At 39.9% G+C, this 15,726-nt stretch overlaps 1 protein-coding gene across 1 annotated transcript in view; it reads left to right on the plus strand.

Moving 5' to 3' along the window:
- The window catches only part of CFAP70 (cilia and flagella associated protein 70), a 118,489-nt gene that overhangs the window by 100,559 nt on the left and 2,204 nt on the right, over positions 1-15,726 (plus strand). Inside the window, exon 24 of the mRNA XM_017854515.1 lies at positions 236-337. Within this exon, the coding sequence (XP_017710004.1) occupies positions 236-337 (102 nt within the window). The remainder of the gene's footprint in view (positions 1-235; positions 338-15,726) is intronic.

Consider the following 15,726-nt stretch of genomic DNA (forward strand, 5'->3'; position numbering starts at 1 on the left):
AAGAGCTTACTAGGCAGGGTTCCAGAATCTCCAACCTGGCTTTTTAATCAGAGCTCTTCTACTTTTAATTGGTTCGTATATTGAACCACCACGTAAGATTTCATTTGAAGAAAAGAGTTCTGATGCTAAAAATATTAAAAAGTTGAAAACCATTGTTATAGGTCGTGTACACCAGTATTATTGGGACATAGTGGTTTCAGCTAAGCTAACTCACATGTCTCATTTTTCTGCCAAGCTGGAGGAGCTCACAGAGGCTGAGGATGCTCTCTCTGAAGCCAATGCACTGAACAACTACAATGCTGAAGTATGGGCATATCTGGCTCTGGTCTGCCTGAAAGTGAGTGTTTATTATCCTTACACAATGCCCTTTTAGGGCACAGAGGTGAGGGGTCAAGTAAGTAAGGGGCAGCAGGTGGCCATTAATGCATGGTAGCTGAAATCTGATAAGCTCTAGGTGTAATCATTATGCTGATGACAAAGGAAGGGCCAAGTCTGGGCAGGATCTACTTGAAACATGCTTAAAAATAATATATTTAGGTGTGTTTCTCTGGAAAGGAAGTTCTAAAAATAGGAGCAATCTTGTATCACAACATAAACTAGGTCAAAGATTGATGAAGGAGATGTTCTACTAGTGTTTCTGAATCATTTCTTCCCATTGAAATGCTGGCTGAGGGTGCTTGTCCTTGATTTAGAAGGGATATTGGGTGGAGGATAATATGGGAGTTCATGGTAGGTGCTTTACCTATTAAAAATAACTCTCCCATAGTTAGACTTAAATAACTTGTGTATCAGTCTAAGACCATATTGGGAATAATGAAAGCAGCCCTCAGTTTTCCACTGGCTAATATGACACCAAATTGACGGGGAGTATTATTATTATTATTATTATTTTTATTTTTTATTTTTTTTGAGACGGAGTCTCGCTCTGTCACCCAGGCTGGAGTGCAGTGGCCGGATCTCGGCTCACTGCAAGCTCTGCCTCCCGGGTTTACGCCATTCTCCTGCCTCAGCCTCCCGAGTAGCTGGGACTACAGGCGCCCGCCACCTCGCCCAGCTAGTTTTTTGTATTTTTTAGTAGAGACGGGGTTTCACCGTGTTAGCCAGGATGGTCTCGATCTCCTGACCTTGTGATCCGCCCGCCTCGGCCTCCCAAAGTGCTGGGATTACAGGCTTGAGCCACCATGCCTGGCCAGGGAGTATTATTATAAGTGAAATGAACAAAACAAAAATTACTAGATTTTCTCTTTAGTGTAAATATCCCAAATATCAATATTTTAAAAATACCTGAGGTCTGGCCAGGTGTAGTGGCTCACACTTGTAACCCCAGCAATTTGGGAGGCTGAGGCAGGTGGATCACTTGAGCTCAGGGTTTGAGACCAACATAGGGAACATGGCAAAACCCTGCCTCTACAAAAAATTAGCCAGGGGTGGTGTGGAGAGCCTGTGGTCCCAGCTGCTTTCAAGGGTTGGGGTGGGATGATCACTTGAGCCTGGGAAGCAGAAGTTGTAGGGTGCTGAGATTGTGCCACTACACTCCAACCTGGGTGACAGAGTGAGACCTCGTCTCAATAAATAAATAAATAAATAAATAAATAAATAAATAAATAAAAGAAAATAAAAAGAGTTCTTACCCCAGCTCTCCCCTAACTAGCTCTAGGATCTGAGGCAAGTCACCTTACTTTATTGGGCCTCAGTTTCCTCATCTTTAAACTAAAAGGGCCAGTATGGAAGACCATAATATGCTTCTCTTAGAAATTGATAAGTCAAATAGGAAAAAAATAGGATATATATATACAGATGTATAACCCATTCAACAGGTTTGAGTTCAAACACCAATATAGAACTCTTCACTTAACAATGAGAGGACACATATTCTTTTCAAGTTCAAATGAGTTATTTATAAAAGCTGACCACATGCGAAACCAGAAAGAGGGGTTCAACAAATACATACAGATCACATGGCAGTAAAATGATAAATCAACAACTAAAATAAAGCCCAAAAGACTCACATACCTTTGGAAACTGAAAACATGCTTGTAATTAATAAGTCAATGAAGAAATCTTGTGACACTTCAAATATGAAGTCTTCTGTGCTAGGTAGAAGTCTAAAGATGGCCCCCTCCCGTAAGATTAATCTATTAAACACTAATGTAGGTACTGCTGTGAAATGACTTTGCAGATGTAAATAAAATACGAAATCAGTTGACTTTAAAATACAGATATTATCTGGGTGGACCTGACCCAGTCAGGTAAATCTTCTAAAAGCAGAGTTTTCTCTGGTGGTGGGGGCAGAAAGGAAGTCAGATTTGAAACATAAGAATCATTCAGGCCGGGCGCGGTGGCTTAAGCCTGTAATCCCAGCACTTTGGGAGGCCGAGACGGGCGGATCACTAGGTCAGGAGATCGAGACCATCCTGGCTAACACAGTGAAACCTCGTCTCTACTAAAAAATACAAAAAAAAAAAAAAAAAAAACTAGCCGGGGGGGGTGGCGGGCGCCTGTAGTCCCAGCTACTCGGGAGGCTGAGGCAGGAGAATGGCGTAAACCCAGGAGGCGGAGCTTGCAGTGAGCTGAGATCCGGCCACTGCACTCCAGACTGGGCGACAGAGCCAGACTCCGTCTCAAAAAAAAAAAAAAGAATCATTCAGTATAGCATCCCTGGCTTGAATATGGAGAAGGACCACATGTCAAGAAATGTGGGTGGCGTCTAGAAGCTAACAGCAGCTCCTGCTGAGAGCCAGCAAGGGAACAGGGACCTTACAGGAAACTACAAGCACAAAGAACTGAATTCTACCAACAACCTGAATAAGCTTGGGAGTACAGTCTTCTCCAGAGCCTGCAGATAAGAACCCAGCACAGATGACACCTTCATTTTGGCCTTGTGAGGCTCTAAGCAAAGAACTAGTTGAATAATGTCAGGCTTCTGATCTATGGAAAATGTGATATGATAACTGGGTGTTATACACAGCAGTAGAAAATTAGGCCTTGTAGTAGATTTTTATAATAATGGTCCCCATTTAATTATGCTGTCATGTCCACATCCTTTGCAATGTTATGTTGCCACTCACTCCCGTCAAGAGACAGAGCCTCTTTCTCATTTCTCCACCCCCTTGAATCTAAGCTAAACTTGTGACTTTCCCTGACCAGTCGAATATGGTGGAAGTGACATTGTGTGAATTATCAGAGGTTAGGCTTTTAGAAGCCTTCAGCTACCACTCTTGCTCTCTTGAAACTGTGGGACCACTGTGCTGTGAAGAAGCCCAGTTTAGCCTATAGAAGGCTATAAGAGTCCACATGGAAGAGAACTGAACCACTCCAACCAACAGCCAACATTAACTGCTATTTGAGTAAGGTTTTCTTGGATCCTTAGGTCCTAGCCAAATTGTCATATGACCTCAGCTGCATGAGTGATCTCCGGGAAAACCAGCAAAACAGTCCAAATTATCTGTAGAATTTTGAGAAATAACATATTGTATTTTAAGCCATTAAGTTTTGGATTGGTGTACTATACTTCAGTAAGTAATTGAAATGAGGCTGAATAAAAACAAAGCCAATATATATTAGAATTATGGGATAAAATTAAAGCAATAAATAGAGGGTAATTTATAACCTTAAATACATATGTTAGAACAAAGATTGAAAATCAATGGATTAATTATTTAAATAAATAAAGTAGTAAAGGGAAAGCAAGGAAACCCAAAGAAATGATAATTGAGAAAATGATAAGGAGTAGAAATAAATGAAAATTTCAACAAGGACATAATAGGATTGACAAAATTATGAGCTGTTTTTTGCAGAGACTAGTGAACAGACAAACCTCTTGCATGACTAAGAATTTTGTTTAAAATGGGAAGACACAAATAATATTAGCAGCAAAATGGAGACTAAATTAAAATCATTGGCTATTCTTATTCTATTAATTATTTAAAAAACTAAATAATTGGCTAAAATTAGTACCCATTCATGACTTTTTAAAAAAACAAACTAGCTTTTTTAAAATCTGAAACTACATGTCCCAAAATCTAAGCTATTATCTGAAATGGTGAAAAGTTAGAAGCATTCCTTTTGACGTCAGGAACAAGGTAAGGAAAATGTTATTGTCACTTCTACTTGAAACTATACTGGAGGTTCCATTAAGGCAATAACACACGTACATACACACATAACAGAAATTGAAGGTAAAAGGATTAGGTAGGAACCCAAGAAAATCTACAAGCAAACTGAAATATGTAATAAAAGAGTTCAGTACTGAAATGGTAGATAATAAACTAACAATGATGGTTACTACTCAGGGCAGTCATTGGGGAACAGGGTGTATAAGGAGACAGGTGGAAGCAAAACTCAATGTATGCTTTATTATATCCTTTTGACTTTTGAATAATATAAATGTAGTCAATGAAGATTAACACAAAGAAGTGGATGGACAAAGCTGCTGGATAAAAGATCAATATAAAAATCAATGTCGGCCAGGTGTGGTAGCTCAAGCCTGTAATCCCAGCACTTTGGGAGGCCGAGACAGGCGGATCACAAGGTCAGGAGATCGAGACCATCCTGGCTAACCCGGTGAAACCCTGTCTCTACTAAAAAATACAAAAAACTAGCCAGGCGAGGTGGTGGGTGCCTGTAGTCCCAGCTACTTGGGAGGCTGAGGCAGGAGAATGGCCTAAGCCCGGGAGGCAGAGCTTGCAGTGAGCGAGATCCAGCCACTGCACCCCAGCCTAGGCAACAGAGCAAGACTCTGTCTCAAAAAAAAAAAAAAAAAAAAATCAATGTCATCAAAATCAGGAACAATCAATTTGAAAGTCTGATTTTTAAAATCCCATTCAAGACCTGTGTGGAGAAAATCATAAGACTGCATTGTAAAAGAAAATCTAACAGAAAGATATACCATGTCCATGGGCAGAAAGTTTTGATGACATAAAGATATGAAGTTTTGGCCGGGCCCGCGGTGGCTCAAGCCTGTAATCCCAGCACTTTGGGAGGCCGAGACGGGCGGTCACGAGGTCAGGAGATCGAGACCATGGCTAACATGGGAAACCCCGTCTCTACTAAAAAATACAAAAACTGCCGGGCGAAGGTGGCCGGGCGCCTGTAGTCCCCCAGCTACTCGGGGAGGCTGAGGCAGGAGAATGGCGTAAACCCCGGGAGGGGAGCCCTGCAGTGAAGCTGAGATCCGGGCACTGGCACTCCAGCCCGGGCGACAGAGCAAGACTTTTTTTCCGTCTCAAAAAAAAAAAAAAAAAAAAAAAAAAAAAAAAAAAAAAAGATTGAAGTTTTTCCCTAAATTAAATCTAAGTTTTAAGGCAATTCCAATAAAATCATAACACAAGATTTTCAAGGAACTTGATGAGATACATCCTAAAATTCACTTGGTTAAATAAAGGCCAAAAAAAAATAGATATGACAGTATGGAAGAAAGAGTAAGGAGGAAGGGCTTTCCTATTAAATATCAAACCTTATTATGAAGCTGCAACAATTAACACTGAGTGCTATTAGTGTAAGAGTAGGTAAGTGAAACAATTGGCAGACAGAAATAGACTGACATATATATGGAAACTTAGTTGTGAGTAGATAGTATTTAAAAGTAATTGGAGTTTTCTAGAAATTTACCATGATGCGCTTCCTCTAGCAATTTGAAAATGAGTGTGCACAAGTTATTAATTACAGCATATTGCAATTGCAAAATAATGGAAACAACCTAAATGGAGTTCATTTATTAAGCATGGGAGAATGTTTACATAAATTACGGTATATTCACGTAATGGAATACTATGCAGCTGAAAAAAATAATGAGGAAGATCTCTATGAACTGGAATGATTTTCAGTTTATATTATTCAGTAAAAAAAGTGAAGTGCAATATTATACCACCTTTTCTATAAGAAAGAAGGAAAAAGAAGAAAATATACATGAATCTCTTCTTTAGTGCAAAAAGCAGCACAGGAAGGATAAACCAGAGATTAATGAGAGTAGATTCTACAGGACATGACTGGGCATGGGTAGAGGAGGGAGGAAATGAGGGGGATGACACTGTGATTGTCCCTATTTGTAGAGTTCTGACTTTTGGGACCATGCTAATGTTTCATATATTTTTTAAAAAAGAAAATCAGCAAGAAATGGGGAGACTCAATAATTACGTACAAACAAAACCAAATAAAATTGTATTTCAAATGAATAACGTAATTACACTGACAATGCAGAAAAATAATTAACTCGTAGTACTTTTGAAAACATTCTTTGCAGTGTAGACTAATATATACTATATATCAGGCTAAAGAGAAAAAAAAACCTTTATACACATTTAAAGTATAGTTTGAGGCTTCATTTTTGCAGAGGCATGAGTTAGCAGTTCTGAAATTACTAGGTATTCTATGATTTAACAAATAATTATGTTGTGGATAATGGGAGTCACATTTTTCACTGTGCTTCAAAGGAAGTTACAAATGTGGAAACAAGGATAGAATAACCTTGTAGTGGTGAATTAGAATGGGAGATACTGATAAGAGCTCATTGTTTGATAGATTAAATAGATACAGGTATAAATAGGTAGAAATATATGTGTATTTATAGAAATATATTCATATGTGTCTAAATACCTGTGTCTCAAAAATAAATAGTGGTGGCAGGGGCCATAAGCACATCTAATGCTCAGGTCTTAGTTTCTAAATCCGTTTAAGAAATAGGGCATTTGTCCACTTTAGAAGGAAAGGGTTTGTGGGGGGACCAGAGGCTTCTTGGAAGATGGCCAAAAATTCCAGAACTAGTGCACGGAAAGTGAAAGATGAGTCTGAGATGTCTTGTTGAGTCAGAAAGTAAAAAATGTTCAAAGAAAGACTGGCACATATCAAAACGGCATAGGGAAAAGTAAAAGAAACAGGAACTAGCTTAAAGTGGGGACTCCCGCTGGCTCAAACAAGGATAATTTGAGCATCCAAATAAATAATTGTAGAAAAGGATTACAAATAAGAATCTATGAGCCCACAGTGATATAATTAAACAAATAAGTGGTAGAGAAAGGAAAGCTTACGATCAAAGGCCAACTGCTAAATGTATGAAGAATGATGGAATTGGAAAATCGCAGTTTGGAAACCATCATAATAGATTCAGTGGACAATCATCAATGTATGCTAAAATTATGGTTGAAAAGTTCAAGGAGTAAGAGAATATTTCATAGTCTCAAAGTATCTCCTCACAAAATACTTATTAATTACAAAGGGGACAATAGTAACATTAGAGTAGAAAAACCTGGCAGATAGCAATGTAATAAATGATCAAAGTTAACATCACAAGTATTGAGATAAGCATCTTGTGCTTCCTCATATGGTGCACTGAGAACACAGCATTTTTATGGTATTCCTGTTAAATGTTCATAACCTGATATGATTATGAGGGAACATCAGACAAACATGAATTGGGGAATAGTTTACAAAATAGCACTCTGTATTTTTAAAACAAAAATGCCAATGTCACGAAACACAAAGACTCAAGAACTATTCCAGATTAAAAGAAACTGGAGACATAAATAATGAATACAATGCGTGATCTTGAATTTTATTTTCTTATAAAGGACATTATTGGGTTGGGTGTAGTGGCTCATGCCTGTATTCCTGACACTTTGGGAGGCCAGTCGAGCCCTGGAATTTAAGAACAGCCTGGGCGACATAGTGAGACCTTATCTCTACAAAACATTAAAAAAATTAGCTGGGCATGATGGCACCTTGTAGTCCCAGCTACTTGGGAGGCTGAGGCGGGAGGAGGATTGCTTGAGCCCAGGAGGTCGAGGCAGCAGTGAGCTGTGTTCACACCACTGCACTCCAGTCTGGGCGATACAGCAAGATCCTGTCTCAAATAAATGAATGAGTGAATGAAGAAATGAATGAATGATATTATTGGAACAATTGGAAAAATCTTGATAAGGTCTATAGATTAGATAATAGTATTCTATCTATACTAACTTCCTGATTGTGATAATGGTACTGTGGTTATATAGGAGAATATCTTTGATTTTAGAAAACACACCCTAAAGTACTAAAATTGAATCATATCTCTAATTTACTTGCAAATGTTCAGGAAAAGTTAGGTGTGTGTTTATATAGATATACACACACATATATACTTTAACTTTTCTATATATTTTTAACTTTTCTATATTTTTCTAACTTTTATACACACACACATACAGTAATTCCTCCTTGTCCCCCCGGGATATGTTCCAAAACCCCCCAGTGGATACCTATAACAAAAGATAGTACTGAATCCTATATATACTATGCATGAATTTCTTTTCAAAAATAATTATTAAGTTTTTTTCTAATAGCCCACAGGTGCTACTAAATAGTCACAATTTCTTTTTCCTTCTTCACAATTTCATGGATAAAAGATAAATTCATACCACAGATCTCAGCAACCTTAGCACACAATTTTTTTTCTTTCCTGATTTAAGTCAAGAGCTTTCACCTTTTCATGAAAAGGAAGTACTTTATGGCTTCTCTTTGGCATATCCAAATTGCCAGCATCACTACTTTTGTGCTTGGAGTCTGTTATTAAGTAAAATAAGGGTGGCTTGAATTCAAGCACTGTGAGATCGTGACAGCTGAACTGATAACGGAGAGATTTATGAAGTGACTAACTGGCAGGTAGCGTCTACAGTGGGGATATGCTGGACAAAGGGATGACTCATGTCCTGGGAGGAATGGCACAAGATTTCATCACGCTCCTCATAACAGCAGTATGCATTTTAAAACCTATGAGTTGTTTACTTCTGGAATTTTCTATGTAATATTTTCAGATATTGGTGGGCTGAGGTTGATCTTGGGTGAGTGAAGGTGTGGAAAGCAAAACCTCAGATAAGGGGGACTACTGTATACATATATATGTATATGTATACAGTACATGTATTCCTTCCTGAGAGAAGGAAGAGAGAACTGTTTTTGTAACTTTTATTTAATCTGAAATTGTCATAAAAAATTCTAAATACCCCTTAAAATAATGCAGATTGACACCACACTACACACCCACTAGAATAGCTTAAATCAAAAAGATAAGCCAGGCATGGTGGCTCATGCCTGTAATCCCAGCACTATGGGAGGCCAAGGCAGGCAAATTGCTTGAGCCCGGGAGTTTGAGACCAGCTTGGACAGCATGGTGAAACCCCATCTGATATGATTTGGCTGTGTCCCTACCCGAATCTCATCTTGAATTGTAACTCCCACAATTCCCACTTGTTGTGGAAGGAACCAGGTGGGAGGTGACTGAATTATGGGGGTGGCTCTTTTCTGCACTGCTCTCCTGGAGTGAATGAGTCTCACAAGATTGATGGTTTTAAAAACGGGAGTTTCCCTACACAAGCTTCTTTTTGCCTGCTGCCATCCACGTAAGACGTGACTTGCTCCTCTTTGCCTTCCACCATGATTGTGAGGCCTCCCCAGCCACTTGGAATTGTGAGTCCAGTTAAACTTCTTTCCTTTGTAAATTGCCCAGTCTCTGGTATGTCTTTATCAGCAGCATGAAAACTAATACAGTAAATTAAAAATCCAAAAAAAAAAAAAAACGAAGATTAGCCAGGCGTGGTGGCGGGTGACTGTAGTCCCAGGTGCTTGGGAGGCTGAGATGAGAGAATCACCTGATCCTGGAAGGTTGAGGCTGCAGTGAGCCCCTGTGATGGCACCACTGCACTCCAGCCTGGGTTACAGAATGAGATCTTGTCTCAAAAAAAAAAAGATAGACAATGCCAAGTATTAACAAGGATGTGGATGAACTGGAGTCCTCATACATTACTGATAGGGTTGTAAATTGGTACAACACTTTGGGAAACAGTTTGTCAGATTCTAAAAAAGTTACATATATTTACCATATGTCCCAGCAATTCTACTTCTCTATATCTAGCCAAGAGAAATGAAGACATATGTCCACACAAAATTTGTATATGAATTTTATCACAGCATTTAATAATAGTACAAAACTGGGAACATTTTACATGTCCATCAGTGAACAGGTAAACAAAATGAGGAATATTTACACAATGGAGTACTACTCAGCAGTTAAAATGAAATTCTGATTCATGTAACAATATGGATAAACCTCAAAAATATTATGGTAAGTGAAAAAAGCAAGTCACAGAAGACTATATATTATTTGATTCTATTTACTTGAAATAAGGAAAATAGATCAATGGCTGCCTGGAGCTAAAGGTGAGGATGGAGAGTAAGTGCAAACAGGCATGAAAGAACTTTTTGGAGTAATAGGAGTCTTCTAACACTGGATTGTGCTGATGTTTGCACAACATAACATTAAAATTAGTGAATTTTATGGTATATAAGTTATGCCTTAATATAGCTATTTTTTATAAAGACACTATATAGCACCTGCAAAATGAGAAACAGATGGATTCTTCACTAAATGACGATGGGACAACTGGCTACTGTCCACATTAAAAAAAAAAATTAGTTCCTTACCTCACACACCACATACAATTCCAACTGGTTTAAAGACCTAAGTTTTTTTTCTTAAGAGATAGGGTCTTGCTCTGTTGCTGAGGCTGGAGTGCAGTGCAGTGGAATGATCCTGGGCTCAAGGGATCCTCCTGCTTCAGCCTCTGGAGTAGCTGGGACTACAGGCATGCACCACCACTCCTGGATACTTTATTTTATTTTATTTTGTGTAGAGACAGAGTCTCACTATGTTGCCCAGGCTAGTCTTGAACTCCTGGCCTCAAGTAATCCTCATGCCTCAGCCTTCCAAAGAGCTGTGATTACAGGCATGAGCCTCTATGCCCAGCCCTAAAGATCTAAGATCTGAGTCCTTTTTTTTTCTTTTTTCTTGAGACGGGTTCTTGCTCTGGTACCCAGGCTGGAGTGCAGTGGCAGGAACACAGTTCACTTGCTGCCTCGACCTACTGGGCTCAAATGATCCTACTGCCTCAGCCCCCCAAGTAGCTGGGACAACAGATGTGTGCCACCATGCCTAATTTTTTCATTTTTTGTAGAGACAGAGTCTCACCGTGTTGCCCAGGCTGGTCTTAAACACCTGGGCTCACGCGATCTTTCCCCCTCAGCCTTGCAAAGTGCAGGGATTACAGGCATGAACCACTGCACTCAGCCCTGTGCCCATTTTAAAATCAGATTGTAGAGATTTTCCTCATTGTAGCAGCTATTTATATAACCTGGATGCTAATCCTCTGTTATAAATTCTGCAAATATTTATAATAAAGTCCTTAAACTTTATTTTAGTGTCATTTGTTATACATGAGTTTCCAACTTTAAAACTGTGGGAAAATCACTTGAGCCTGGAAGGTTGAGGCTGCAGTGAGCTGTGATTGTGCCACTGCACTCCAGCCTAAATGACAGAGCCAGACCCTGTCTCAAAAAAGAAAAAAAAAGGAGGGGGAGGGGCATGGGGGACAACATAGGAATATGCAGTTTGCTAATGTGGAGATTGTAAAAGTTAATACATGTATGAGAAGAAGCTCTGTGTCACTAGTAAGCATAAGAATGCAACTTAGAATAATGATGTGGCAGAAATTCACAGCCATCAGATTGGCAAAAATTTAAGTATGGTATTAGCACTTATTGGGGGAACCAGCCCCAATATTTCAATGTAGGTTCTTTTCTATTTTCCCTAAGTGTCGGCCGGTCTGAAAAATAAAGGGAAGTGTACAAAAGGAGAAATTTTAAAGCTGGGTGTTCGGAGGAGACCTCACATGTTGGCAGGTTCTGTGATGCCCCCTGAGCTGCAAAACCAGCAAGTTTTTATTATGGATTTCAAAAGGGGAGGGGTGTACAAATAGGGTGTGGGTCACAGAGATCACATACTTCAAGGGGAATAAAATATCACAAGGCAAATGGGGGCAGAGCGAGATCACAGGACCAGGGCGAAATTAGAATTGCTGATGAAATTTCATGTCCCACTGGGCATGCATTATCATTGATAACATCTTATCAGGAGACAGGGTTTGAGAGCAGACAACCAGTCTGACTAAAATTTACTAGGCAGGAATTTCCTAATCCTAATAAGCCTGGGGGCGCTACAGGAGACCAGGACTTATTTCATCCCTTGTCTGCAACCGTATAAGACAGACACTTCCAGAGCAGCCATTTTAGAGACATACCCCTGGGAATGCATTCTCTTTCTCAGGGTTGTTCCTTCCTGAGAAAAAGAATTTAGCGATATTTCTCCTATTTGCTTTTGTAAGAAGAGAAATATGACTCTGTTCTCTCTGGCCCCACAGGCAGTGAGGACCAATAGTTATCTCCCTTGTTGCCTGAAAATCGCAGCCATCCTGTTCCTTTCGGATGCCCAGATTTCATATTGTTCAAACACACATGCTCTACAAACAATTTGTGCAGATAACACAATCATCACAGGATCCTGAGGCGACATACATCCTCAGTTTATGAAGATGATGGGATTAAGAGATTAAAGTAAAGATAGGCATAGGAAATTATGAGAGTATTGACTGGGGAAGTGATAAATGTCCATGAAATCTTCACAATTTATGTTCACAGACTGCAGTAAAGACAGGCGTAAGAAATTATAAAAATATTTGGGGAACTAATAAATGTCCATGAAATCTTCACGATTTATGTTCTTCTGCCATGGCTCCAGCTGGTCTCTCCATTCAGGGTCCCTGACTTCCTGCAACAAGCACTGATGAAGATTCTCATAGTTGTAATTGGATATAAATTGGCACAACTACTTTTAAGTACAATGTGGCATTATTTAGTTACATTAGTATCTACAATTTGGCAATGCAATATCTAGATATAATCCTAAGAAAAATACAAGAAGATATGTACAACATCTGTAATCCCAGCTACTCAGGAGGCTGGAGGCAGGAGAATCCCTTGAACCCGGGGGGCAGAGGTTGCAGTGTTGAGATCGCGAGAGTGCTGAGATCGTGCCATTGCACTCCAGGGTGACAGTGAGACTCTGTCTCAAAAAAAAAAAAAGAGGAAGGAGAAGAAGAAGATATGTACAAGTATGTTTACTGCAGCAGTGTTCATGACAGCAGAAAAATTTTTTTCAAAATTGTTTTGGGTATTCTGGATCCTCACATCATTTGGGCCTCTGCCTCCCTGTGGCAGGAGGGAAACAAAGTAATAGTGATAGGAAGGGAAGGTGTGCTGGAAAATGCTGCTGGCAATTCAGTGAACTTCAGGTGGGAACATTTCAAAGTGTAGATTTGTAGGAAGTAAGGGTTTAGGGTATGAAAGTTTTGTGAACTAGTAAAACTTTCATATGGACTAGCATTAGTCAGAAAATTGGACTAGATATTCCCCAGGTCCCCTTCAGACCTGAACATTCTGTGGTTCTTACATATTTAAGCTTTACCAAGTGACTTTGGATGCTCTAAGTTAGTTACTATGTAACAAACTCAAGAAGTAGAATAGTGGATTCATATTATCTCATTTAACTTCTGGAGGAGTCCTTCATGCAAATAATAATATCAACTGGGGGGAGTAGTTAGTGTTCTTATCTCATATCCAGATCTTCATAGAAGTAATTCTGATACCTACTTTTTCTAATTCCTAGAGACAGAGTAATGTAGTAGTTACAAACTTGGACTCTGGAGTCAAACTGCATTGTTTTAAACCTGGCTCCTCTACTTACTAGCTTCATAACCCTCGCAAGTTACTTATCCTCTCTGTAAACTGGGAATAATAAATAACAGTAGTTATCTCCTAGGTCTTGAGGATTAAGAATGAACTTAAAGCACTAAAAACAATATCAATAATGAAAACAATGTAAATCACATAGTATGGACTGGTAAGTGTTAATTATTATTAACAAAATGGCTTCAATCCTAAGAGGAACAAATGACTCATGGTGCTTTCAAAAGGTGAGAGGCCAGGTTATCTTTAAGCTTTTCAAAATGAAGGAGGAATTTTTTTTCCTCTTTTTTTTTTTTTTTTGGAGATGGAGCCTCCGCCTGTTGCCCAGCTGGGTAGTGCAGTGGCACCAATCTCAACTCACTCACTTGCGACCTTCACCTCCTGAAGCGATTCTCCTCGTCTCAGCCTTGCCGAGTAGTTGGGACTTATAGGCACGTGCCACCACACTCGGTCTAATTGTTGTGTATTTTGAGTCCAAGACGAACTGGAGGGGTTGGTATCGACCTAAGCTACAGCGCCACAGCTTGGAGTACGTGCAAACACTGCTCTCGCCACAGATTACACGAATGCAGACAGTACACGCTCGCCTGTTGCCTCCGAAATGCAGACTGATTCATACCATCGTCCAGCAAAGAGCCAACTGTGCCCAGCAGGAGGATTTTTTTTAAAAAAAAAAAAACCTTTTTCTCCTACGCCTTTAATTTGCTAGTTTTCAAATGAATTTCAGAATTTTTAACTGGAAGTGTAAAGTTTGCCTAGGTGTAGGTGCCTCTGCCTTGCTGAGGCAATTGGTGTTTTCCTTAACATAATGGTTATGACCTGTTCATCATCACCAGCGCTGTACTTTTTCAGGTTGGGCGCAATTAAAGCTGAGCCAGGCCTACAGTACATGATTAAGGCGACCGATGCTCGTCATATATCACACCACTATTGGGGGGTAGGGTCGCTTTTTTCGGACTTTCTTGTATTTATTATCATCTCCATTCCTCTATAGCACATTTTTATGTGGGGCTGCTGGGTTGTAATAATAAACCTAATGTATTATCATGGGTGATCTTTCTCCAACTCTTTAGAGAGAATATATAATAGGTTAGATAGATAAGGTACCTGGGAGTCAGTCAACCTGAATTATGATGTCTGGTTTTGCCGTTAACTAACTGTGTTAATAATATTGTGGGCCCTTCATTTTTCCTCGTGTAATATGTAGTGGTTGGTTTAGTCCTAGGGTCCAGCCAAACATTTTCTGTAAAGGGCAAAATAGGAAATTTTGGGGGATGTGTAGCCAAACAGTGCTGTTGCAACTACTGAACCTGCACTTGTAGTACAAAACAGCTTATAGTATATTACATAAGTGAATGGCTGTATTCCAGTATAATTTTACTTACAAAAAAAAAAAAACAGGTAGATGGCCAGGCGCCGGTGGCTCATGCCTGTAGATCCCAGCACTTGGAGCGAGGTGGGCGGGGGGGGGAAAACATTTTTCCAAAACAGAAAAAAATGCTCAGGAAATGGAGACCCATCGCTGGCTAACAGGTGTGAAAACCTGTCTCCTACAAAATACAAAAAAATTAGCAGGGCCATGGTGGCGGGCACCTGTTGGTCCCAGCTACTTGGGAGGCTGAGGCAGGAGAATGGTGTGAACCCAGGAGGTGGAGCTTGCAGTGAGCCGAGATCATGCCACTGCACTCCAGCCTGGGTGACAGAGCAAGACTCCGTCTCAAAAACAAACAAATAAAAAACAGGTAATGAGCTGGATTTGGCTCATGAACAACCCCTGGTCTGTTCTATCAGTTACATATACATATATATTTTGAGACAGAGTCTTGCACTGTTGCCCAGGCTGGAGTGCAGTAGCATGATCTCAGCTCACTGCAACCTCCACCTCCCAGTTCAAGCGATTCTTGTGCCTCAGCCTCCCAAGTAGCTGGGATTACAGGTATGTGCCACCATGCCCAGCTAATTTTTGTATTTTTAATAGAGACAGCGCTTTGCTATGTTGGCCAGGCTGGTCTCAAACTCCTGGTCTCAAGTGATCTGCCCACTTCAGCCTCCCAAAGTGTTGGAATTACAGGTGGGGGCCACCATGCCCGGCCTGTTCTATTACTTATGAATTCCAAG

Source organism: Rhinopithecus bieti, unplaced genomic scaffold, assembly GCF_001698545.2.
Source record: "Rhinopithecus bieti isolate Rb0 unplaced genomic scaffold, ASM169854v2 scaffold_36008, whole genome shotgun sequence".
Taxonomy (NCBI): domain Eukaryota; kingdom Metazoa; phylum Chordata; class Mammalia; order Primates; family Cercopithecidae; genus Rhinopithecus; species Rhinopithecus bieti.